Raw genomic sequence first — 22,783 nt, forward strand, 5'->3', positions numbered from 1 at the left:
TGCAGGAGACCAGACAGATTTTAATCAGGAAACCCCAGGTGAAGACATGTGGCAGCTGGTAGCACAATCCCAGTGGAATCCCAGCCCCTTCGGACCTTCCTCCTCCTCCAGGGCAGGGACTCAGCTGCCCCAACCTTTCTCAAAAGACAGGCGGGCTGTGGTCCAGGAAGGATGCTGACCATGGAGAACACGTTGCTGGATTCTCACAACACATCCCAAATGCTTCCTGGGAACAAGGCTACATCAGGCCCTGAGGATTTTCCAGCCCCGCCAGGAGTCCTGCAGGATCAGCAGCCTCGTTGGTCCCCAGAGCGGCCCTGCAAGCTCCCAGGGCCCCCGGCAGAGTCTTCTCTGTCCCACATGCCCTGGGCATGACCCTGAAATGGAGGCCTGCTTACACCGTGGACTCCTCCTCCTGTGAGGTCCCCAGGGTGGGCTGCCGGGGGCCGGGGCTGGCTGTGGCCACGAGGGCTGCAGAGAGTCTGGAGGTGGCTGGAGAGGACCTGCGAGGCCTGAGGACAGTGACGGGAGTCTCTGAGGCACCGGGGCCTGTTGTGGAAAGGGCTGAGGCTCCACGCGGGATGGCGGCAGGCAGAGAAGGCCTTCTGGACGCTGAGTGGGCCCCGGAGGCGGAGGACGGGAGCGCTGGAGTCAAAGGAGGTGGTCCGGGAGCCATGGGAGAGGCTGGAGGTAGAGAGGAGGCTCCTGGAGGGATCGGAGGCCCCAGTGAGGGCTGAGGAGGCTGGGAGGCCCTGGGCCCTCCTGGCCTCGAAGACGGTGAGGGTGAGGCCTGGGCTCCTGAGGGGCTCACGGGTAAAGTCTGGGGGTTAGACAGGTTCATTCTCAGAAGGAGCTGGAGGAGCTGGAGTGCTGGCCTCTGAGGGGCCACCTCTGGGGGCCCTGGGCAGGAGCTGCAGTTGATGGGGGCCTCGGGGTCTCCACGGGGGCTCCGGGCTGCTTTGCTGAGCTCCACGTCTCCACGAGGGGAGAGTGCCCGGCTCTCTTCCAGGGACTCTAGAGAGAGGGGCGGGGGCGAGAAGATGCACAGTGGTTCTCCCTGAGGCAGGTCTGGCATGAGCTGCCCCGGGACGATGCCTGTTATGTGTCCTCCGAGGGTCCTCGCACAGCTGGGGGCTCAGGGGGAGAGGGACTTGCCAGCTCCTGTCTCCAGAAAGGGAAGACCCAAGAGGAACCATGAACAGAGAGACGCAGTGCACCAAAGGCATTGGCCGTATGACCTTGTGTAAGGCTCTTAACTCCCTGAACCTCCATTTCCTCATCTGTAAAATGGGCTTCATAATAACAGTGATGACCATAGAAGCCATGCAGTGAAGACTGAATGAAATGGAGCCTTAGAGGGCTCGCCTAAACCCGAATGTAAACTATGGGCTTCAGGTGACAAATGTGTGTCAGAGTGGGTTCATCAGTTGTAGCAAGGGCACCATCTGGTGGGGGATGTTGACCATGGGGGGTGCGGTGGCACTGTGCCTGGGGGAGGGCAGGAGGTAGGTACATGGGAAGCTTTCTGTAACCTTCTGCTTGATTTTGCTCTGAATCTAAAAATACTCTAAAAAAAAATTCTACTGAAAAATAATCGTTTTTTAAGTCTCAACCTGGAGTCCAGCACATCATAAGGACTTAATCCATAGTGGAAGGAAAAAAAAATACTGGAAAAAGGTATGATCAAGGGAGGAGACAGAGGCTGGCAAACACATTAAAAATTGGGACGATTAAATTTTAAAAATCATCGAGAGATAACCTTTAACAACTGTGAATCAAAAAAAAAAAAAAACAATTGTGAATCACCATGTTGTACACCTGAAATTTGTACATCAACTATGACGTGTTGGCCGCTCAGTCATGTCCAACTCCTTGCGACCCCATGGACTATAGCCCACCAGGCTCCTCTGTCCATGGGATTCTTCAGGCAAAATATAGGAGTGGGAAGTCATTCCTGTCTCCAGGGGATCTCCCTGACAGGGATCGAATCTGGATTTCCTGTACTGCAGGGCAGATTCTTTACCATCTGAGCCACCAGGGAAGCCCTAAGTCAACTATACCTCAATTAAATAAGTACATATATACATATACACACATATATATATAAACCATCAGAAGGACAATCATACAACTCTACCAAAAACCACTGAGTTGTGTACTTTGAGTGTGTTACCTGTATGGTGTGTGTATTATATCTCAAGTAAGCTGTGTTTTTTTTTTTAATTATCAAAAGGAAACAATGAATACCTTGTATTTCAATAAAAAGCAGTTTCTCCTTAAAAATACATCTCATTAGGAAGAGGTGACTGCAGCTGAGGCAGGTGAAGGAAAAGGAGGTGGGTGGGCTCTGCATCTCGCCTCTTTGGGCCTGATTCCCCATCAGGGGGCTACAGAGCAGAATGGGGCTGAGAAGGGAGTGAGGAATCAGAGATCTGGCCCTGAGTCTGAGGACACCATCACCTAGAGCAGGGCCTTAAAGACAGAAACTTGGGAATTCCCTGGCAATCCAGTGATTGGGACTTGGCAATTTTGCTGCAGGGGGCCGAGGTTTGATCCTGGTTGGAGAACTGAAACCCTACAGGCTGGGTAAAGAAAGAAAGTAAAGTAAAGAAAGTGAAGTCACTCAGTCGTGTCCGACTCTTTGCAACAGGCTCCTCCATCCATGGGATTTTCCAGGCAAGAATAGTGGAGTGGGTTGCCATTTCCTTCTCCAGGGGATCTTCCCAACCCAGGGATGGAACCCAGATCTCCTGCATTGCAGGCAAACTCCTTACTGTCTGAGCTACCAAGGAAGTCCTGGTGGCATGGCCAAAAAAAATTAATAAACAATAAATAATTTTTTTTTAAAAGCCAGAAACTTAACTTCTCTGAGTCTCCACCTCCCTATCTACAAAATAGAGATAATAAGAGAACCCATACATGAACTTTGCTGACAAAGGCCCATATAGTCAAAGCTATGGTTTTTCCAGTAGTCATGTATGGATGTCAGAGTTGGACCATAAAGAAGGTTGAGCACCAAAGAACTGAACTGTGGTGCTGGAGAAAACTCTTGAGCATCCCTTGGACAGCAAGGAGATCAAACCAGTCAATCCTAAAGGAAATCCAACCCTCAATATTCATTGGAAGTACTGATGCTGAAAACTCCAATACTTTGGCCACCTGATGCAAAGAGCAAACTCATAGGAAAAGATCCTGATGCTGGGAAATATAGAAGGGAGGAGGACAAGGGGACGACAGAGGATGAGATGGTTGGATGGCATCACTGACTCAATGGACATGAGTCTGAGCAAACTCTGGGAGACAGTGAAGGACAGGGAACCCTGGTGTGCAGAGTCGGACACGACAGTGACTGAACAACTAAATGCATGAAACATTCTTGGGGCATTTAAATGAAATGATACACATAAAATCCTCCATACACTGCCTGGCACTTTAGCTAATGGTTAATCTCTAGAAATTGGGGGAATAATAGCCATCAGCTTGCAGAGGGGTTTGTGCTGGTTAAAGTTGAATCTGCAATCACTCAACAGTTCCCAACTTAATGACTGTACAGGATGAGAATGTTTCCTGACACCAGCTGCTCATCCACAGATCTGAAGAGCTGCTCTAAATACAGAATGTCCTCTTCAAAAGGTCAAAGGAGTTAAAGAGGTCTTTTATACAAGAGGAAATTCGGGCCACAAATCTGTGGAAAAATTCACTGTCCTCCTGGAAGTTTAAAAAAGTGCAAAATAGCCACATGTGAGGTACTCTACGGACATGCTAAATTGGAAAAATTAAATTCAAAACACACAGTGTACAGTTGGTGGGTAAATGGGGAACCAGTTACAGCTATTTCTGTAAGCTTCCTCTTTCTCCAGAACCCCATCTGGTAACATGCTGTCATGCCGTGGGAATCACCAAACAACTCCTGACACCCTGTGACACAATTACTCCACCTATTAACCACAGGGTCTGAACACAACTCACGAAATTTGGGAAAAAATAGTGTCTGACCAAAGATGTTTCACAGTAGGTCCATTGTGGGCAGAAAAAGAAGAAGGAGAAGAAAACCATCGAAATGTCAACCAAAGCCGCAAAGGGCAAGCAAACCACAACATTCGGGAGCTTTTTAAATGGCCAACTGCAGGCTACGTGAATTCTCTGGAACTGTGTGGTGGCTCCTAGTGGTAAAGAACTCGTCTGTCAATGCAGGAGACATAAGAGATGTGAGTTCAATCCCTGGAAAAGGACAATCCTCTGAAGGAAGGCATGGCAACCCAGCCAGTATTCTTGCCTGGAGAACCCCATGGACAGAGGAGCCTGGCGGGCTACAGTTCATAGAGTCGAAAAGAAGCAACTTAGCATACACATAGGCACGTGGTACAGTAGGATGTCCATGTCTCATTTATACTTCTGCAAAAAGATCTACATGGATGAACACTCATGACATAGAGTTCATAATAATGTCCAGGAGTTAATGCAGCAGAGTAGCTAAAAGCATTGACTCTGGGCTCAAATCCCAGCTCTACTGCCAACCAGCTGCGTGACCCTGAGCACCTCATTTCATCTCTCTGTGCCTCAGTTTCCTCACCTGGAAAATGGGGATGCTAAGAGTGCCGATGGGCCTTCCCAGGTGGCTGGTGGTAAAAAACCCATCTCCCAGTGCCAGAGATGAAAGAGACATGGGTTCGATCTCTGGGTCAGGAAGAAGCCCTGGAGGAGGGCATGGCAACCCACCCAGTATTACCTGGAGAATCCCATGGACAGAGGAGCCTAGAGGGCTACAATCCATAGGGTTGCAAAGAGTTGGATACAACTGAAGTGACTTAGCACACATAAGAGTACCTATCACAAAGACTTGCTGTGAACAGGGGATGAATCAACACATATGAAAACAAACAGATGGCCAGCATGTACAGGAAAAGATAATCAACATAACTAATCACTGGGGAAATGCAAATCGAAACCACAATGAGACGCCACTTCACACCTGTTAGAATGGCTATTGTCACAAAGACAAGAGATAAGAAGCATTGGTGAGGATGTGGAGAAAAGGGAACCCTCATGCACTGTTGGTGGGAATGTAAACTGGTACAGAAACTGGTATAGCCATGGCATTAAACAGTATGGAGGTTCCTCAAAAACCTAAAACTAGAACTACCATACGATCCAGCAATCCTACACCCAGGTATGCGTGCGTGCTCAGTCGCTCAGTCATGTCTGACTCTTTGCAACCCTGTAGACTGCAGCCCGCCAGGCTCCTCTGTCCATGGGGATTTTCCAGGCATGAATACTGGAGTGGGTTGCCATGCCCTTCTCCAGGAGATCTTCCCAACCCAGGGATCGAACCCAAATCTCCTGCATTGCCAGTGCATTCTTTACCTGCTAAGCTACCAGTGAAGCCTATGCCTGGGTATATATCCAAAGAAAATGAAAACTGTAATTCAAAAAGATATATGCACCTCCAGATTCATTCCAGTATTATTTCAATAGCCAAGACATGGGAACAACCTAAGTATCCATCAATAGATAAAGATGGATAAGTATGTGGTGTGTGCAGATATATATCAGCTCAGTTCAGTTGCTCAGTTGTGTCCAACTCTGCAACCCCATGGACTGCAGCACACCAGGCTTCCCTGTCCTTCACCATCTCCTGAGTTTGCTGAAACTCATGTCCACCAAGTTGGTGACGTCATCCAACCATCTCATTCTGTCATCCCCTTCTCCTCCTGCCATATATATATACATATATATATATATATATATACACACACACTTATGTTAATATATATAATGGAATATTACTCAACAACAGAAAAGAATGAAATCTTACTATTTGCAACAATGTGGATGGATCTAGAAAGTATAATGCTAAATGAATATATCAGAGAAAGATAAATATCATATAATTTCCCTTATATATGGAATCATTTTTAAAAAGCTGAACTCACTAATACAGAGAACAGATCGGTGGTTGACAGAGATGGGAGGTGAGGGATGGTCACAACGGGTGAAGGGGATCAGAAGGTGCAAATTTTCAGTTATGAAATAAATAAGTCATGGTGATGTACTGTACAATATAACTATAGTTAAAAATCCTGTATTGAAATATTGTATTTCAAAGTTGCTAAGAGATTAGACTTTAGAAGTTCTCATCACAAGAAAAACATTGTAACTGCATATAGGGAGACATTCACTAGACTTCCTCTGGTGATCTTTTCACAAAATACAAAATATCAAATCATTATGCCACACACCTGAAACAAAAATATCAGGTGTTGTGTCAATTATACATCAACTAAAAAAATATATATGATGTTCCCTGATAAATAAAGGGTACTCAATACATATTAGCAATTATTCTTCTGCAAAATTGATTCAGTTCCTAAATTCTAACTTTTAGAGAAAGGATTTAGAAAACAGAGGAAAAAAAAGAAAAAGCACAAAGAAAAAAAAATAGAAAGCAGGGGAAGAGACTCAGAAAGGAGGAAATGAAGAAAAGGGAACAGTAAACAGACTCGTCTGATGGCATGGCACAGTGGAGAATAAAGAGCACCGACGCGGGTCAGCACACGGGTCAGCGAGCCCAGGCGTGAGCCCGGGCGCACCACGAGCCAGCTGTGTGACCTCAGGTGGGCCACATTTCCTCTCTGAGCCTGGGTTTGTCACATCCAGCCCAGTATAAGTTCTGTGTTTCTGAGAAGAGCAGAGTGGAAAAAAGATGGTGATGAGACTCCAGGTCACAGAGGCCCGCCTACCTGGACAGGAGGAGCAGCAGTCCCTGCGGGGCATGGTGCGGTCCGAGCAAGCCTGCTGGCAGGACACCTTCTCGCAGGTAACCTCTCCCAGCTGGGGAAACAGAAGGAGACGGGTGAGAAGCCCAGAGCATCTCACCTGCCCAGAGCAGCACCCTCGAGGAATTCTTACACCAGCAGCTGGACCCACAGAAAGATCTCGGGCAGAAGCTGCAGGGTCTGGTCCTCACCTGAACAACAGGTGAAGCCGGACCCGGTGGGGAAACCTTAAGGAAACTACGCAGGCAGAGGATACTGTCAAACCCAAAGGTATTCCCACAGGTAATTAAAGCTGCATAACAGCGGGTGGAAGATGGGTGTACACTGGCTAAGAAGCTCCAGGTTTGGCAAAGGGACTAAAGGCTAGAAGCAGCCCCTGGCCAGGCAGCTCCGGGGTCCCCAGGACCAGCTCACCTGGCATACGCACTGGGTACAGGGCTCATCGTCCAAGGTGAACACTTGGCCGTTCCCCACCTTCCTCCCCTCGTAGTTGCAGTCTGTAGGGGGCAGCAGAGACAGGGGCTGTGAGAGCCAAGGCCCACCCGGCAGTCCTGGAAGAGGGGCGGCTGGTCCCACTCACCTTGGCACACTGGACAGCACTCCCCATCAGGGTGGAAAGGGTAGGAGCAGGTGATGGGGCAGTCCACGGGCGAGCAGGCCACGGAGCCCAGCTGCAGGACACAGAAAACTCGCAAGGCCCTTCATTCTGGGGGCTGAAGGGACACTCGGGAATGACAGACCACACAGCTGTTGAGTGCCCATGGGAGCCACCAAGGTCAGGCTAGGGGTCCATGGTGAGGGGACAGACCAAGTAGGAGCCTGTCCTCCTGCTAGAACGCAAGCCCCCCGGGGCCAAGGGCCTGGCCTTGCCCTGAGAGCTCATCTGTCAACAGGTACCTGTTGAACAAGTCATGAACCGCCCAGGGAAGCTGAGCACTCAGAACTTAGGAAGGACTTTCCTGGTGGCTCAGCGGATAAGAATCTGCCTGCCAATGCAGGGTGCACGGGCTCGATCCCTAATCCTGGAAGAATCCACACGGCTTGGAGCAACTAAGCTCGTGCACGGCAACTGCTGAGCCCATGTGCTGCAACTGCTGAAGTCTGTGTGCCTAGAGCCTGTGCCCTGCAACAAGAGAAGCCACCGCACTGAGAAGTCCACGCGCTGCAACAAGAGTAGCCCCTGCTCGCCGCAACTAGAGAAAGCCCACGGGCAGCAGCAAAGACCCAGCGCAACCAAAGATTAATTAATTAATTAATTAATTTTTTTAATTTAGGAGAAAGGACCCAGAAGTCAAAGCTCCCCAACGTAAACGGCTATGAATGAACAGGGTCACCCAGAGGCCAGGGATGTTCACCCCAAGTGTCTCAATCTTTTTTCAGCAGACCACCATCAACAAAGAAGCCTCGTCAGCATGAAACATATCCAGCATGACAAGCAATAAGGGCTTATTTTTCCATTTTCCAAATACCAAATGAAACTCCTGTCATTTAGACTGAGCTATGGCCTAGGTGATATGGCTTAAGGTAAACATGTGCTTTCTGAAAGAGATTCAGGTTGCTAGGATCAATTCCTGGCACCTCACTTGACTACTTATGGAGTCTTGAGCAAATGACTGTCTCCCTGTGCCAGGTTTTCTCACCCAGCAGCTGGGGACGGCAGTGCTGCCCACCTCATAGGCTTCCCTGGGGATTAACTGAGGTTGTGTTGAGCTCAGGGACGGGCTGAGAAACGTGAGTATATTAAAGATTCCATGCAGAGTCCTGGGCTTTCATTCCTCACCTTCACTCTCACGGAGAACCTTGGGCCACACTTTATACCTTAAGGCCCCCGCCCAGACCCTCCCTGGTCACCCAGAAGCAGAGGAGGTTTGCTGGGCAGGGATAAAAGTATTTCTCTGGCCTTGGGTGAAGATTCATCCCAGGCAGGGCTGGAGGGAGCCGCCTTTCACCAAGACCCGGAAGCAACCGTTCTCTTCGAAGTCTCTGGATGTTTGCCTCCAGAGTTCAAGAGCTGGTGGCAGTTCCTGGGGAGCTTCTACAGACGGGGACCAGGTCAGGGTGGTCATACCAGGCAGATGCAGCTCAGGCACGGGTCCAGCACGGACGGGAAGGTCTGGTTGTTGTAGAAGATTCTGCCTGTGTAGGTGCAGCCTGCCAGAGAGAGCACGTGGTGAGGGCTGGCCGGGGGGCAGGGGAAGGGGTGCGGGGAGGGGGTGCGGTGTCCAGCCTTCACCGGGGCCAAAGTCCAAGGCCTATCCAGGCAGCAAAGGTCAGGCCAACGGGCTCTGCAGGCACTTGCCCAGGGGACGGGGGAAGGAACAGAACACACTCCTGGATCGGTTGCTGACTTTTTTCTCACTGGATTCAGCAAAGGGATCATAGTGTCTTCACTTCAGGGTTCTCACCTGGGCAAGGGGGCCGTTCCTCCTACCCCTCACCAGGCAGGATCAGGATGAAGGACTCGGAGACTCAACCAACCTGTGTGCCACAGCCACCCTGTCTGCTTCTCTGCACTCAGCCAAACCTCAAACCCCACCCTCCAGGAGGGTCCCCCACAGCTCCCCTCTCTGCTTCCCGAAGCCTGCAGAGGCCCGCCTGAGGGTGGCCACCTTGATGATATTTATCCCATGTTAGTCACTCAGTCATGTCCGACTCTTTGTGACCCCATGGGCTGTAGCCCACCAGGCTCCTCTGTCCATGGGATTCTCCAGGCAAGAACACCGGAGTGGGTTGCCATGCCCTTCTCCAGGGGATCTTCCCAACCCAGGAATTGAGCCTGGGTCTCCTGAACTGCAGGCAGATTCTTTACCATCTGAACCACTAGGGAAGCCCCTTTATCCCACACAAGTAAGTATAAAAAAGCAGGTGATGGGACAGTAGAGAAACCTTTTATAAGAAAAATTATATAGGAAATTCCCTGGCAGTTCAGTGGCTAGGACGCTGTGTTTTCACTATCAAGGGTACAGGTTCAATCACTGGTTGAAGATTTCACAAGCTGTGTGGCACAGTTAAAAAAAAAAAAGAAAAATATGTAATATATATCTATGATATGCTATGTATCTACGACATGATAGATATATAGATGTATGTTATAGATACATTATAGAGATAGAGATACATAGATACTGATGTTATATCATGAAGAGAGACTGGAAAGACAAAACATAAAGTTAAAAGTGGTAATGGTTGCTTTTTAATTTTTTCCTTTGCTGTCTGTATTTTCTAAATGTTCTATAACAAAATGTTACTTGTGAAATGATGGAAAAGGTGAAAATTACTATTAAAATATAAAAGATCGCTTTAATTTCCTCTCCCTGTTCTCCAACTGTCTCACAGGGATGTTCGTTTATCACCCCACCTAGGCTGCAAGCTCTGCACATTTTCATATCTGCTTCCAGCACCCAGATGGAGCTTCCTTTGGGCAAACCGTTTTCCGTCCCTGAGCCCCAGTTTCCTCATCTCTAAAATGGGGTTGCCCCATGGATATGTTGCAAGGACAAGCAGAGATGAAGCAGGGGTGGTGCTCTGCACAGAGAAGCCTGGTGCAGGGTGAGCCCGGATGCGGGGACCGGGGGTTCTATGCTGCCCCACCCCCCACCCCAAGACAGAACATTACCTGCCGAACAGTCTGGGCAGCACTGTCCGGGGATTCGAATCGGGTGAGGGCAGGAGTCCACACAGTCTGTCCTCTTGCAGCTCACTGAGCCATCTGCCTGGAGGAAGGAAGAACTTCACCAAGACCCCACTTGCCACACCAGTACCCACCTCCCCACCCTACTCCACCCTGCCAGTCCCCCAAAAGAAAGGGCAGTGCTGCGAATTGGCCAGGACCTGGCCTAAGGGGCATCACAATGCAGCTAGGAGGTATCAGGGTTCCCCCAAAGAGAACCAGCTACTTGGGAGAGGGGGCTTGAGCCTTCCAGAAAGCCTTCCCATACCCCAGAGGGGGAAGGTCAGAGCTGGGGTTCTGGTCTCCTCAGCTTCCCGTCCCTTCCCCCAACAGCCAAGGCTGTGCCATGACCCCATCCAAATTCTTCTGTCAGCGTTTCCCTGAAACCCTGGCTCACCCCAAACCTACGGAGTACAATAAAATCCTATTTTTATAGAAAGCTATTCCACCGGAAATGTCTTTCAGAAGATGAAAGCGCCGTACACAGTTTCTTTTCTTTCAAAAGAGGCTGAAGTTTTGTGTGATTTTCTTGTAATATGAGTGCCCTAGATCAGTCCTGAAGGAGAAAAAAGGCAGCGGAGGTAACTTTCCTCCCCACTCTAATTCCAATGAAGTGTTTCCAAGTTTTTTAAGAGTCTAAGGCCTTTTAACAAATGGCGCATCAAGAGGATGTGAAGGCCGTGGTTCTCACGAGCTGGTGTACACCCAAGTCACCCAGGGATTAAAATGCAGATGCTGAGTCCAAGGCCTGGGCAGCTAGAACCAAGGTTCTACCAGGCCCCCCAGCGATGCTGATGACACAGTCAGTGTGTACATGCGTGCTGAGTCGCTTCAGTTGTGTCCAACTCTTTGTAACCCTATAGACTGTAGCCCGCCAGGCTCCTCTATCCATGGGATTCTCCAGGCAAGAATACTGGAGTGGGTTGCCATTCCCTCCTCCAGGGGATCTTCCCAGCCTAGGAATCGAACCAGCGTCTTTTATGTCTCCTGCATTGGCAGGCAAGTTCTTTACCACGAGCACCACCTGGGAAGCCCACAGCCAGTGCAGGGACCTCATTTTTAAAAAATAAAATTCAAAGGGACTAAAAATTCTTTCAAAGTAGAGAGGAAACTGGGGACTTCCCTGGAGGTCCTGTGGTTAAGACTTGTCACTTCCACTGCAGGGGGGCATGGGTTTGATCCCTGGTCAGGAACTAAGATCCCAGATGCCAGATGGCGCAGACAAAAAAATTTTTTTTAATATTTTTTAAAGTAGAAAGGAAAGCCAACCTGTACTCAAACAGGAGCTAAAACAATTGTGCTGGTAAATAGCTGTGTTTGCATTTCTGTTGATCTGACTCTCAAACTCACACACCCTCACCTTATCCATTTCTGAAGAGGTGAGGTCATAGGATTGATGTTAATGAAGGAAGCATCACAGTTGCACAGAAAAGGCCTGAACTACTGGGCCTCGGGCTGCCTGGCTCCCTTTGTTAATCCTGTCCATGAAAAACCTGTTCCCACGAATCCTAGTTCTGACCCCTTAGGCCAGCGGGTCCCCTCACACGCACCATGGGTCACTTTCCACTCTTACGACAGACAGACTGCCAAGCTCTGCCGTCCTGAAAATCTACGGAGGACAAAATAACCTGGATCCCAGCTCTTCTACAAAAACAGGAGCTGACAGCATGGAAGGGAGATGGGGATGGGGCCTGACGTGGCCCCCTTCTGTAGAGGCAGCTGTGCTGGCCGGGGCGGGGAGGCGGGGAAAGCAGCTGAAGGCGCGCAGGTTGTCATTCACCTGGCAGATGCATAACTCACAGGGATCACCGGGAGACCAGATCTGTCCAACCGGAAACTCAACCCCGTTGTCATCAAGAGAGCAGCCTGGCGGGGGACAGCGGGGGAGAAAGGACAAGTGGGCAGAAGTGCCAAGGAGTGGCCTTGATGCCCGAGGGACCCACAGCACCACCCGGTGAGGACAGACAGACGCCTCTGCTCACTCGCACTGTGTCCATGCAGCCACCTGCCCCAGCAGCTGCCGCCTGGCTCCCCGTGTTAGTCAATTTCTTCCCTCCCAGCATGCACCTGGTATACACGGGCACACACACACAAAGGTACACGTCCATACATATCCATGAACACACCCATTCACACACAGAGACACACTCATATGGGTACAACAGACACACGACACAAACACACAGTCGGAAAAATGGTACAGATGAACCGATTTCCAGGTCAGGCATGGAGAGCGGACATGTGGACCCAGGGTGTGAGGGGAGGGTGGGACAAGCTGGGAGAGTGGCACTGACATATATGTATGTCTACACTGCCGCGTGCAAAACAGGTAATCAGGGGGACCTTCTGCATGCTCAGGGAGCTCAGCTCGGTGCTCTATGATGTCCTAGAGGGGTGGAATGGGGGGTGGGGTGGGAGGGAGGTCCAAGAGGGAAAGGGATATATGTATACATATAGCTGATTGACTTAATCGTACAGCAGAAAGTAACACAACATTGTAAAGCAATTATACTCAATAAAACACACCGATAGCCCTCACAGACAACTTGTACACAAACTCACACACAGATGCTACTCATATACAAACTTAAAACACACAAACATACACACTCACAGACACACACACACACATGCTTACAGAGTACACATACACACACACAAGTCTCAGCGGGTGAAGCTCAGCCTCCTCCCCCTCCGCTTCCAGGCCTGGTGCTGGGTGCGGCCTGGGATGCAGGCTGGGTGGCCCTTACCTGTCATGGGCACGGGTTCCCTGCAGGCATAGCAGCACTGCCCGGGGCCCAGCCACCACTCCTCTCGGGGGCAGTCCAGTTCCGGACATGGAGTGAAGGAACATTCTACCTCCCCGTTCTGGAAGAGAACCAAAGGCACGAACCAGGGAGGGGCAAGAGAAGGCAAGCAGGCTGCCATCTCCTCCCCTGAAGGTGACAGATCTCCAGGGGGCAAGAGGGGAAGGAAGGGTGAGTCCTTCCCTGGGGGCTGGGGGTCAGGCTGGGAGAGGGTCTCTGGAACATGCCGACTGTGTGGCTGCAGGGTCCCAGGCTGCCCTAGCTGCAGCCTCCAGCACCTCTTCCCCTCGCTTCTCCAACAGCTTTCTGCTCCAACCCCAAACCCACTCTCACCTGCAGCCACAGAACCTTCTCGTGCACCAATCTGATTGTACCCCTCCATCACTTAAAACCCGACAGCTCTGCAAAGTCCAAACCCTCTGCCTGGCAGGCAAAGCCTTTCCTGACTGAGTCTGAAGCAGAGGCTGTCACCCCCACATACAGACCCTGTCGGTCCCCTAGGCACTGCCCTTGGCCGATGCTAACAGCGTCCTCCGGGTTCCTTCCCCCTACACTCCCTAGGAAGCAAGGGACTATGTACAACCACCTGATGCTGGGGGTGTAAGAGCCCAGCTCCATGGCCTCTGGACACACCCACCTCCTTGGTGTCCTCCCACTCCAGAGCTCCCCATGGGATCAGCCCGAGACCCTGTCTCCACGTGGCCCCTTCACCCGCCTGACCTGCTTCCCTGGCCAGTTCCTCCTGAGAGCACCACCACCAGAAAACCACTTACACAAGAGGCCCACCCCAGGCCCTGCTTCTTGGAACCCAGCCTAAACAGGATCCCTGCCTCGGCTGCATCTCCAGTCCCTCTTGCCATCTGGCCTCCAGCCAGAATGAACACCACCAGGCCTCAGACTATGCCATACTCTCTCCCGCCTCCAGCCTTCTGCTCACACTGTGCCCTCTGCCAGGCACACCACTGCCCGCCTAGCTGTGGGCCTCCTGATGAAGCGACCCGAGGCCGCCCTGTGCTCGGCTGTGGCCCCAGGACTCAGGACTGTCCCAGGTGCACAGTAGGTGCTCTATAATAACAACGCTGAAGGACCACCTTCAAGGAGACTGCGGGAAGGCCTTGGGGAATGCTAAGTCCCTTTAGTCTCTTTCCTGCCTCGGTTTCCCTTTTGCTGTTCAGTGTCTCCTCTTCTCCCAGTCAAGGGCTCCTGGGAAAGCTCTGTGCCCCTGCCCGTCACCCACCAACTCAGCCCCCTACCTGGCAGACACAGGTGGTACACTCATCACCACCCCCACTGAACACGGCCCCGTCTGCATACCACCGGCCGTGGAAATAGCATCTCACTGTGGAGGAAAAAGGAAAAGACAGCTCAAGGTCTTTGGACAGCTAAAGAAACAGGTAAGAGGGTCTCTGGGAAGAAAATGCACCCCCACAATACTCCACGGCATGCCCAAACCCAAGAGCCCAACCACTGCTACCCTCAACTATTAATAAAATTAGATCGGTGCTTAAAAACTGGTGGAGAATGAAGCATACACAAAATAAGGTCCCTAACCAAGAAGACAGTGAAGCCCTGAATAACTAAACAGTAAGTGGGACTTCCCTGGCAGTCCAGCGGTTGAGACTTCATCTTCCAACGCAGGGAGTGCAGGTTCAATGCCTGGCTGTGGAACTAAGATTCCACATGCCTCATGCCAAGAAACCAAAACCATAAAACAGATACAATACTGTAACAAATTCAATAAAGACTTTAAAAACGATCCACATTTTTTTTTTTAATCTAAAAGAGTAAGAGAAAAGAAGAAATGAAAAACGAGGGCCCCAGACACCTGCAGCCAGGTCTGGGAATGCCATCATTCCCTGGATAGGGTTGGGAAGGATTCAGTAAGAACCTCTTATCTGAACATCCCTCACCCCTGTTGGTAAAAAAACAACCTTAAAAACTGGCCAAGGCTCCACCTGGGTTCAGTCAGAGAGCACTGGGTTCAAATCCTAGCTTCTCAACTTGCTAGGGGCAAAATACTTAAGCTCTCCTAAGCCTCAGTTTTCTCATCTGTAGAATGGGGTTAACAGTTCCTACCTCAAAGGGAGCATATTGCCTATTCAAAAAATGTTTTAACTAAAAATAATATAACATTCAAAAGTTAAGAGGAAAAGCAGTATTTAATAAGAACACTAGCTCTGAAGTCAGGTAAACTTGAGAGCAAGCTCTGCTTCTTTACTAACTGGCATGTGCCTTTGGGCAGTGATGACCTCTCTGAGCCTCAGTTTCCTCATCCATAAAATGGAGCTATGAATAGTACTCCCTCAGGGCTGCACCACAGGGATTAATGAGATCAAGGGCTGGCAAGCACCCCACACAGCAGCGGCCCAGAGCCAGCAGTGACAGCCATGACGTCATCTCAGGAAAGAGAAGCACATTTTAACAAAGAACCGACTCAGGAGTGGGGCAAGGGAGACCCCCTCCCAGTGTCGGGACAGAACCATGCCAAGGGTGGACCCAAACCCCTTCCTGTCGGGGTTGAACACACCACCCTGTCTGGGGGCAGGCCAGGCTCTGAGCCCAACCTAGCATCCAAACTGCTGTGTACACAGTAGGTGCTCAATTAAAACTGGCACTTTGAGACTTCCCTGGTGGTCCAAGGGACCATACTTTCCCTAATTAAGACTTCACCTTCCATTGCACAGGGAACAGGTTCGATCCCTGGTGCCCTGGTTGGGGAATTAAGATCCCTCATGCCAGGTGATGCAGCAAAAAAAAAAAAAAAAAAACAGCACCCTAAAATGCTTCACTTAATCTGAGTTTCTAGAGCAGAAATCAACGCTCTTGCTCTCTCCTATGCTCAGTTCAGTTCAGTTCAGTCGCTCAGTCGTGTCCAACTCTTTGCGACCCCATGGACTGCAGCACACCAGGCTTCCCTGTCCATCACCAACTCCCGGAGCTTACTCAAACTCATGTCCATAGAGTTGGTGATGCCATCTAACCATCTCATCCTCTGTACTCTGCTGCTGCTGCTGCTAAGTCGCTTCAGTCGTGTCTGACTCTGTGCGACCCCATGGACTGCAGCCTACCAGGCTTCTCCATCCATGGGATTCTCCAGGCAAGAACACTGTGCTCACTCCCCCTCAAAAAAAACATACTCGAAGTACACCCCTCCACTCTCACCTACACTGCCGTCCTCACCCCACAGAGTCCCTTACCTGGGACGCAAGTACAGCAGTCCGACTTCGGGGAGGCCTGGCAGGGGTCGGGGGGACACTCGGGGGAGATGCAGGACACATTTCCAGCCTGGGGAGGTGAGAGGTGGAGTGGAGGGGGGAGGATGGACCATCAGGTCCATCAGAACCAGCTCGCTCCCTATTTCACATCATCCACAGGACTCCTTTCCCACACGAAAGTCTCCTAAAGGAAGCCATCCGAGACCTTTAAATGCCAGCATGGACACAAAGGGATGCAGGCAGGGACCCAGTAGCAGGGTTTATTATGGTGTTGGTTTCCAATATTCCCCTTTCCAAGACGAGGGGCAGAACGGAGAGCAGAGCATGCTGCCTTCCTCACGAAAATGGACGAGCCTAGACCCCCATGGTACTGCTCCCCATGGCATCCCCCCATGACATCCCCCCATGGCACTTCCCCACCATGGCACTGTCCCCATTGATCACCCCCATGGCATTCCTTCCCATGGAACTGCCTCCCCATGGCATTCCCTCCCATGGCACTGCCCCCTATGCCATTCCATCCTATAGCATTCGGAAGCTCTTGGAAGAATGCTAGGCAGTGAGGAAGAGGTTACTCCACGTTCCTGTGCATCTGAGTTTTGAACCAAGTCACTGATACTGGCCAGAGAATTAAATTTAAAACTCAATTTTCAAAAACTGAAGCTAAGACCAAAAAAAGGTCCCCAGTTTTGGAGTCAGCCAGACCTGAGGCCCAGGGTTTGCTCCTCCTACTTTGGGCAGAGCATATCACCTCTGAGCCTCTGTCTCCCTACCTGTGAGAAGAGCCAGGGTTGTTGAGGATTGCGTGAGATGCGATCAGGCACAAAAGTGCTTGGTCACTACAAGAGTGTGGCACATGGGAAGGGCTCAGTAAGGGTGGTGGCAGCGGTCTACGTGCCACCCCTCCCCCATTTTACATTGCAGCTCCATCATCCCTGACAGGCTGGGGCCACTTTTAAAGATGATCAGAGGCAGTGAGGATTGGTGGGCAGAGCCTAGGTTTGGACGCAGACAGACCTTGGCTCAAATTCCAGTTCTGTCACCTCCCAGCCTCAGTCTTTGCATCTGTAGAATGGGGACAGTAAAGCCAACCCTGAAGAGCTGCCAGGAGCCTCAGGTGAGGAGCTAGACTTGTGCGCACTGGGTGCTCGTGAGCCAGTCTTCAGGACAGCACCTGATTGCGTCTGGTGCATAGTAGGAGCTTAATAACTATTCTTGGAGGAGTGCACTTGCCTCTAGCAAAATGCTAACAAGCTGAGTCTGGTAACCAGCCTTCTCCCTCCGCGTGTGGACACCTTTATTGTGCCGGCAAATATTTTGCCTGGAGAGAAAAACAGCCTCCCTGGTAGGAAGTTTCCGAAGGAGTACCCTCCCCTCCCCTTCCAAGACAGATGGACCCTGTTTGCCTGCTGGCTCTTTTCTGCTCAGCAGAAGCCTCCCTGACCCCACAGACTACTGCCTTCCCATCCCCCACACTTTGAAATGTGACAAGTTCCAACCCAAATCCACAGCCTGAGAGCTCTCCCTCCGTTCAACTAGCTCACCTTTACCATCCCGCCTTTCCCTCTTCCTCTAAAATCCCCAAAGGTTAAGAAAACACCCATGAGGCTTCAGGAAGCTTGGGATGCTCACCAGACAGACACAGACGGTGCAGTTTTGGTTAGGAGGTGAAAAAACGTCCCCTTCAGCCCGGATGACGCCACTGTGAAAACAGCCTTTGAAAGACAAACAGGAGTGGAGGCATCAAACCTCTTCAAAGGAAGCTGGAGGTCTCGTTCCTTTTCCAGGCATAACATACCCAGAACCTTCTCTCACTGGCTTGGATGCCTCAGCAGTGGCCAGATCTAGGTACTCAGAATTGTGGGGTCCTAAGACCCCTGGAAAACCACAGGAGACACCCACTTATGGTACCCTGGGAAGGTCCTATTCATGTCTGATAAGCCCAGAACTGTGTTGAAAGTATGGTCCTTTATTCTTATAAAGCAAGAAAGGCAGCCATACAGCCCCAGGTTCCAAACCTGGCCTGTCACGTGAGTAGCCTTGGACTTGGATGTGTCACTTAACCTCTCTGGGACTCGGTTGTCTTTTTCGTTAAATGGAAACACCACCACATGCCCTGCAGGGAACCTGGAAGGAGCCACAACCTCAGATGTAATGTAGACAGCAATTGACATTTCGGGCTTAGTACACAGTAGAGACACAGTAAAAGATAACAATCATCATTAAGAAAATCAGTGAGTTGCATTTTCCTTGTCACCTTTAGAAAGACTTTTTCACTGCTGCTCAAAGTACAGCAGCATCAGTATCTTATCACCAGGAGCTTCATAGAAATGTAACAGCTCAGGCCCCTCTCTACATCTTCTGAATGAGAATCTGCATTTTAACAAGATCCCCAGCGATTCATGTGCATGTGTGTGTGCTCATTTGCTCAGTCGTGTCTGACTCTTTGTGACCCCATGGACTGTAGCCCGCCAGGCTCTTTTGTGCATGGAATTCTGCAGGCAAGAATACCGGAGTGGATAGCCACTCCCTTGTCCAGGGGCTCTTCCTAACCCAGGGATAGAACCCAGGTCTCCCCCATTGCAGGCATAATCTTTTACCACTGAAGCCACCTGGGAAGCCCGCAATTCCTGTGCAGGGTGAGTTTTAAAGCACTCTGCTGAAGGACTTGTTACGATTTGAGGTCTTTATCCTAACAGCAATGAAAGCAAATTTTAAAAATTGTCAGCAGATAGTGGGAGGGAATTAGGAAAGCGATACAATTTATGAACAATTACTCTTCCTGCAGTTAGGAGGGGGATTGAGGCAGGGGAGGGGACTGCAGACTGGGTCTGGAGAAACCTGCTGAATGAATGAATAAAGCTTAAAAAAGGATGTCCTTAAGATGAAACCTTCCCCTTGGGAACACAGATACCAGTGGTTCTCAAAGTGTGGTCCCTGGACCAACAGCATTAGCTTCACCTGGGAACTTGTGAGACAGGCAAATTCCCAGGACTTATCCTACACCTGATAAATCAGAAGCTCTGGGGGCTAGGCCCAGGGATCACCCTTCAGGTGATATATCAAAGTTAGATAACTGTTTTTCAGTTGCAGAAAGGCAGGAAAAAGGAAGAGGGAGGACCTTGCAGGAAACTCATAGCCTTCCCTGGACCGGCTCCCACCTGTACACGATGGGCAGCACCCTCCATCTCTGGAGGGAATCGGGTGGGAGCAAGCAGCTTCACACGTCACCTTTTCACAGGTCACCTCCCCATCCTAGAAGCAGAAACGGAAGTTCCAGCCACCACAAGGCCCCAGACACCAGACCAGGGAAACCCCAAGGACCCCTCACACCCACCTCACACCAGCACTGGGAACAGCCAGGCTCTGTCCAGCGGCTCCCTGACTCATACGTGGCCTCTAGGTGCCAACAGGCAGAGGGTCCTGGTGCCAGCCGTGTGGTCTCGGGGCCCCTGGGCAAGGGAGGAGTCACCGCCGTCTTCTGGAGTTGTGCGGGAGGTCTGAGGGTTCCCAGCAGAGAGGGATGCGGCACGGGGGTGGCCACCGGGGTGGACAGCAGCGGCGTCGGGGCAGAAGGGGAGGACGTGGACAGTGCAGGCATGGGAGGTGGTGGTCGTGTGCTCCTGACTCCAGTCGGGGGCCCCGGAGCCCCGGAAGGAGGGCTGTGCCCGGGGGAGAGGGCGGGCCGGCCTGCCTCTGGAAGCAGCAGGAGCATCTTAGGAGGGTGCTGCAGAGGCTGCAGGATGGCAGATGGGGCCAGCACAGCTTTGGGGAAAGCTGAAACGGAAACACAGAAGGGTCTGGAAGGAGGCAGCAGGGGCAAGAGGTGAGATTCGCTGGGCGTGGACTTGGGTCCATCATCACAAGGCACTGAACCTGGGTCAGTTTCTTCATCAGCAGGATGGGTCTAATACCAACAGTTGAACCTCAGACTAACGGGGCTGCAGTGACGATCAGGAGAGAAGACTCATGAAAAAGTACCAAACAAGCAAACTGAAGTTATGAGTTGGTGATGCTGGTGGTCAGAAGCTTCTGTTGCTGCTGCTGCTAAGTCGCTTCAGTCGTGTCCGACTCTGTGCGACCCCACAGACGGAAGCCCACCAGGCTCCCCCGTCCCTGGGATTCTCCAGGCAAGAACACTGGAGTGGGTTGCCATTTCCTTCTCCAAAGCATGAAAGTGAAAAGTGAAAGTGAAGTCGCTCAGTTGTGTCCGACTCTTAGCGACCCCACGGACTGCAGCCCACCAGGCTCCTCCGTCCATGGGATTTTCCAGGCAAGAGTACTGGAGTGGGGTGCCATCACCTTCTCCAGTCAGAAGCTTCGGCCACTGCCAAATCAGTCTTCTCCCTTCCCCTCCTGGCTGGCCACAGAGGAGACTCGGGATCCCTGAAGCCCTCAGGGATCCATCCTGGGAATGACCCTTCCCTACTTCTGTGTCCCGACAAGTTGGCAGTGTGTCCCCTGCTCCTGACCCAGAGGGGGCTTCCCACGAGGAGATGCTGAGGCTCAGGAGAAGGAAGAGCCCAGGGTCCTCTCCGGTCCCACCCCAGAAAGGCCAGCTTACAAGATGTTGCCTCCCCCAAAACACACACACACACACACACACACACACACACACACACACTCACATACACGCTTAGGAAAGTACACATTTTCCCCGCAGATGGACACCAACTGCCCAACAGTCTCAAAGAGAGATCCGACCAACATGAGAGAGAGGAGGCAAATGTGGGGCAAAGGTAAAAGGAGAAAGAGGGAGTCACAAATCAGAGTGTGCCCGGGAGAAAACAGGCTGGGCAGGGAAGGGGAACCTGGGTGGCCAAGCTCAGACCAACACGGGCAGTCACACCATGGAAAACTGGCCCCTGGACTAGAAAGAACACCTTGGATATTGACACGATATTACACAGACGTTTACAGGCACGCTGTTAAAGCATGGCAGAGAACTGACCCCACACTGTCCGAAGTGTCCCGTGGAGCCCAGGTTACTGGGACTCCTACATAAAGGCTTCTCTGTCATTGATTGTTTTTTGGTGGGTTTTTTTCCCTTTATTATTTGGGGGAAAACAGTAGGGCTGGGGAAACAGTGAAAGGAAAATAAAAGAAGGATGGGTAAAGGGGAAAGAGAGAAGATAAAAGGTCGGTGGTAGAAATAACAAAGAAGATGAACTGAAAAAAAAGTTTCTGCGGAAGGAAGAGGCACCCTGTCTCCCGCGCTTAGGGAGAGAAGGGCAAGGCTGAGGGCGGGGCCTAGAGCCGGGGGCGGGACCTAGAGCCAGGGGCGGGGCCAGGAGCTCACCTTCACAGGACACTCGGTCAGCCCGGAGCCGGAAGCCAGGTCGGCAGGTGCACAGGAAGCTGCCCACGGTGTTGTGGCAGGAATGGTGACAGACTCTTCTCTCCAGGGGCCTCCGACACTCATTTACATCTGCGGGAGAGCCTCGCTACCGACGGCTGCCTTGTCAGGGCTACCAAGTTATCTTTCCTCCATCTCTTAGCCCTAAAGACCGGGGAAGTCTCCCTGCTGTATTCTTACGGGGTCCTTCCCTGCCCCAGGGCGATGACGTGACTCAGAAGTCTGGGAACGGGGCTGAAGTCTAGTGCTGGTCCCCTTGGAAGGTCTGTACATCCAGTAGGCGTTTAATGGATGCACCAGTGACTCGCACTCCAGCACTGTGCAGCAGTGATTAAGTGCTGGCTGGTGGGGATGGGCCCCCATTGGGAATCTCGGCTCCAAACCCTCCACCATCCCAGTGTTGGGCATCGGGTGCTGTGGGCCCTTCTGAAAAAGAGTCTCCAAAAAAAATCACTGCACTGCTCAGGGCAGGCTTCAGGACAAACACCCAACTTTGCTAGAACAAGGTCTTTTTTCAGGCCCATGGGACCCCACCTTCAACCCATGAGCCAAGCTCAAGCCAAACATGCCAATCCCTTTCTGGAAATTTCTGCTAATGGGCTGAGAAAACAGGGGTCTCCTTCTAAACCAGAGGAACCAAGACATAACGTGCTTTATTTACCAAGGGGAGCAAAGGCAGCCAAGAAAATGGGTGAGCAGAGAGGAATCCTTGGGGTGTATCTGGGAGAGGGTGGAAGAGAAACATAACAGCATGAAAGTGGCATGTGGCCAGGAAAAGTCCAAGACGGGGTCTTCCATCAGGAGCCACGCCAACCCCAGGGAAAGGTAGGCTCTGAGCAAAGGCTCAAGCACTTGCAGGCTCCAGGGAACCAAGGAGGTCCAGACTGTTGACCTTTCCCTGTCCCTGGGCTCACTCTGTCAGTCTTCCTGATTGGCAACCTAAGTATGAAGACAGCAGG

The 22,783-nt window shown here is 51.2% G+C and overlaps 1 protein-coding gene across 4 annotated transcripts in view; it reads right to left on the reverse strand.

Annotated features, from left to right (window-relative positions):
* The window catches only part of VWCE (von Willebrand factor C and EGF domains), a 30,931-nt gene continuing 8,148 nt past the window's right edge, over positions 1-22,783 (reverse strand). Inside the window, exons 1-15 of one of the 4 annotated variants that reach the window (XM_059883046.1) lie at positions 22,486-22,782; positions 21,768-21,896; positions 19,806-20,245; positions 19,630-19,723; positions 18,101-18,183; positions 16,451-16,538; positions 14,507-14,592; positions 13,197-13,314; positions 12,227-12,312; positions 10,393-10,489; positions 8,845-8,927; positions 7,357-7,447; positions 7,191-7,273; positions 6,741-6,831; positions 1-1,014 (exon numbers count right to left, since the gene is read on the reverse strand). In XM_059883046.1, coding sequence (XP_059739029.1) covers positions 395-1,014; positions 6,741-6,831; positions 7,191-7,273; positions 7,357-7,447; positions 8,845-8,927; positions 10,393-10,489; positions 12,227-12,312; positions 13,197-13,314; positions 14,507-14,592; positions 16,451-16,538; positions 18,101-18,183; positions 19,630-19,723; positions 19,806-20,245; positions 21,768-21,896; positions 22,486-22,588 — 2,292 coding nt within the window. In that variant the 5' untranslated portion in view covers positions 22,589-22,782 and the 3' untranslated portion in view covers positions 1-394. Of the gene's footprint in view, positions 1,015-1,978; positions 1,990-6,740; positions 6,832-7,190; positions 7,274-7,356; positions 7,448-8,844; positions 8,928-10,392; positions 10,490-12,226; positions 12,313-13,196; positions 13,315-14,506; positions 14,593-16,450; positions 16,539-18,100; positions 18,184-19,629; positions 19,724-19,805; positions 20,246-21,767; positions 21,897-22,485; position 22,783 lie in introns of those variants that run through there. The other 3 variants (NM_001191209.1, XM_005226957.5, XM_010821029.3) reach the window with 3 other exon arrangements.

Source organism: Bos taurus, chromosome 29 (assembly GCF_002263795.3).
Source record: "Bos taurus isolate L1 Dominette 01449 registration number 42190680 breed Hereford chromosome 29, ARS-UCD2.0, whole genome shotgun sequence".
Taxonomy (NCBI): domain Eukaryota; kingdom Metazoa; phylum Chordata; class Mammalia; order Artiodactyla; family Bovidae; genus Bos; species Bos taurus.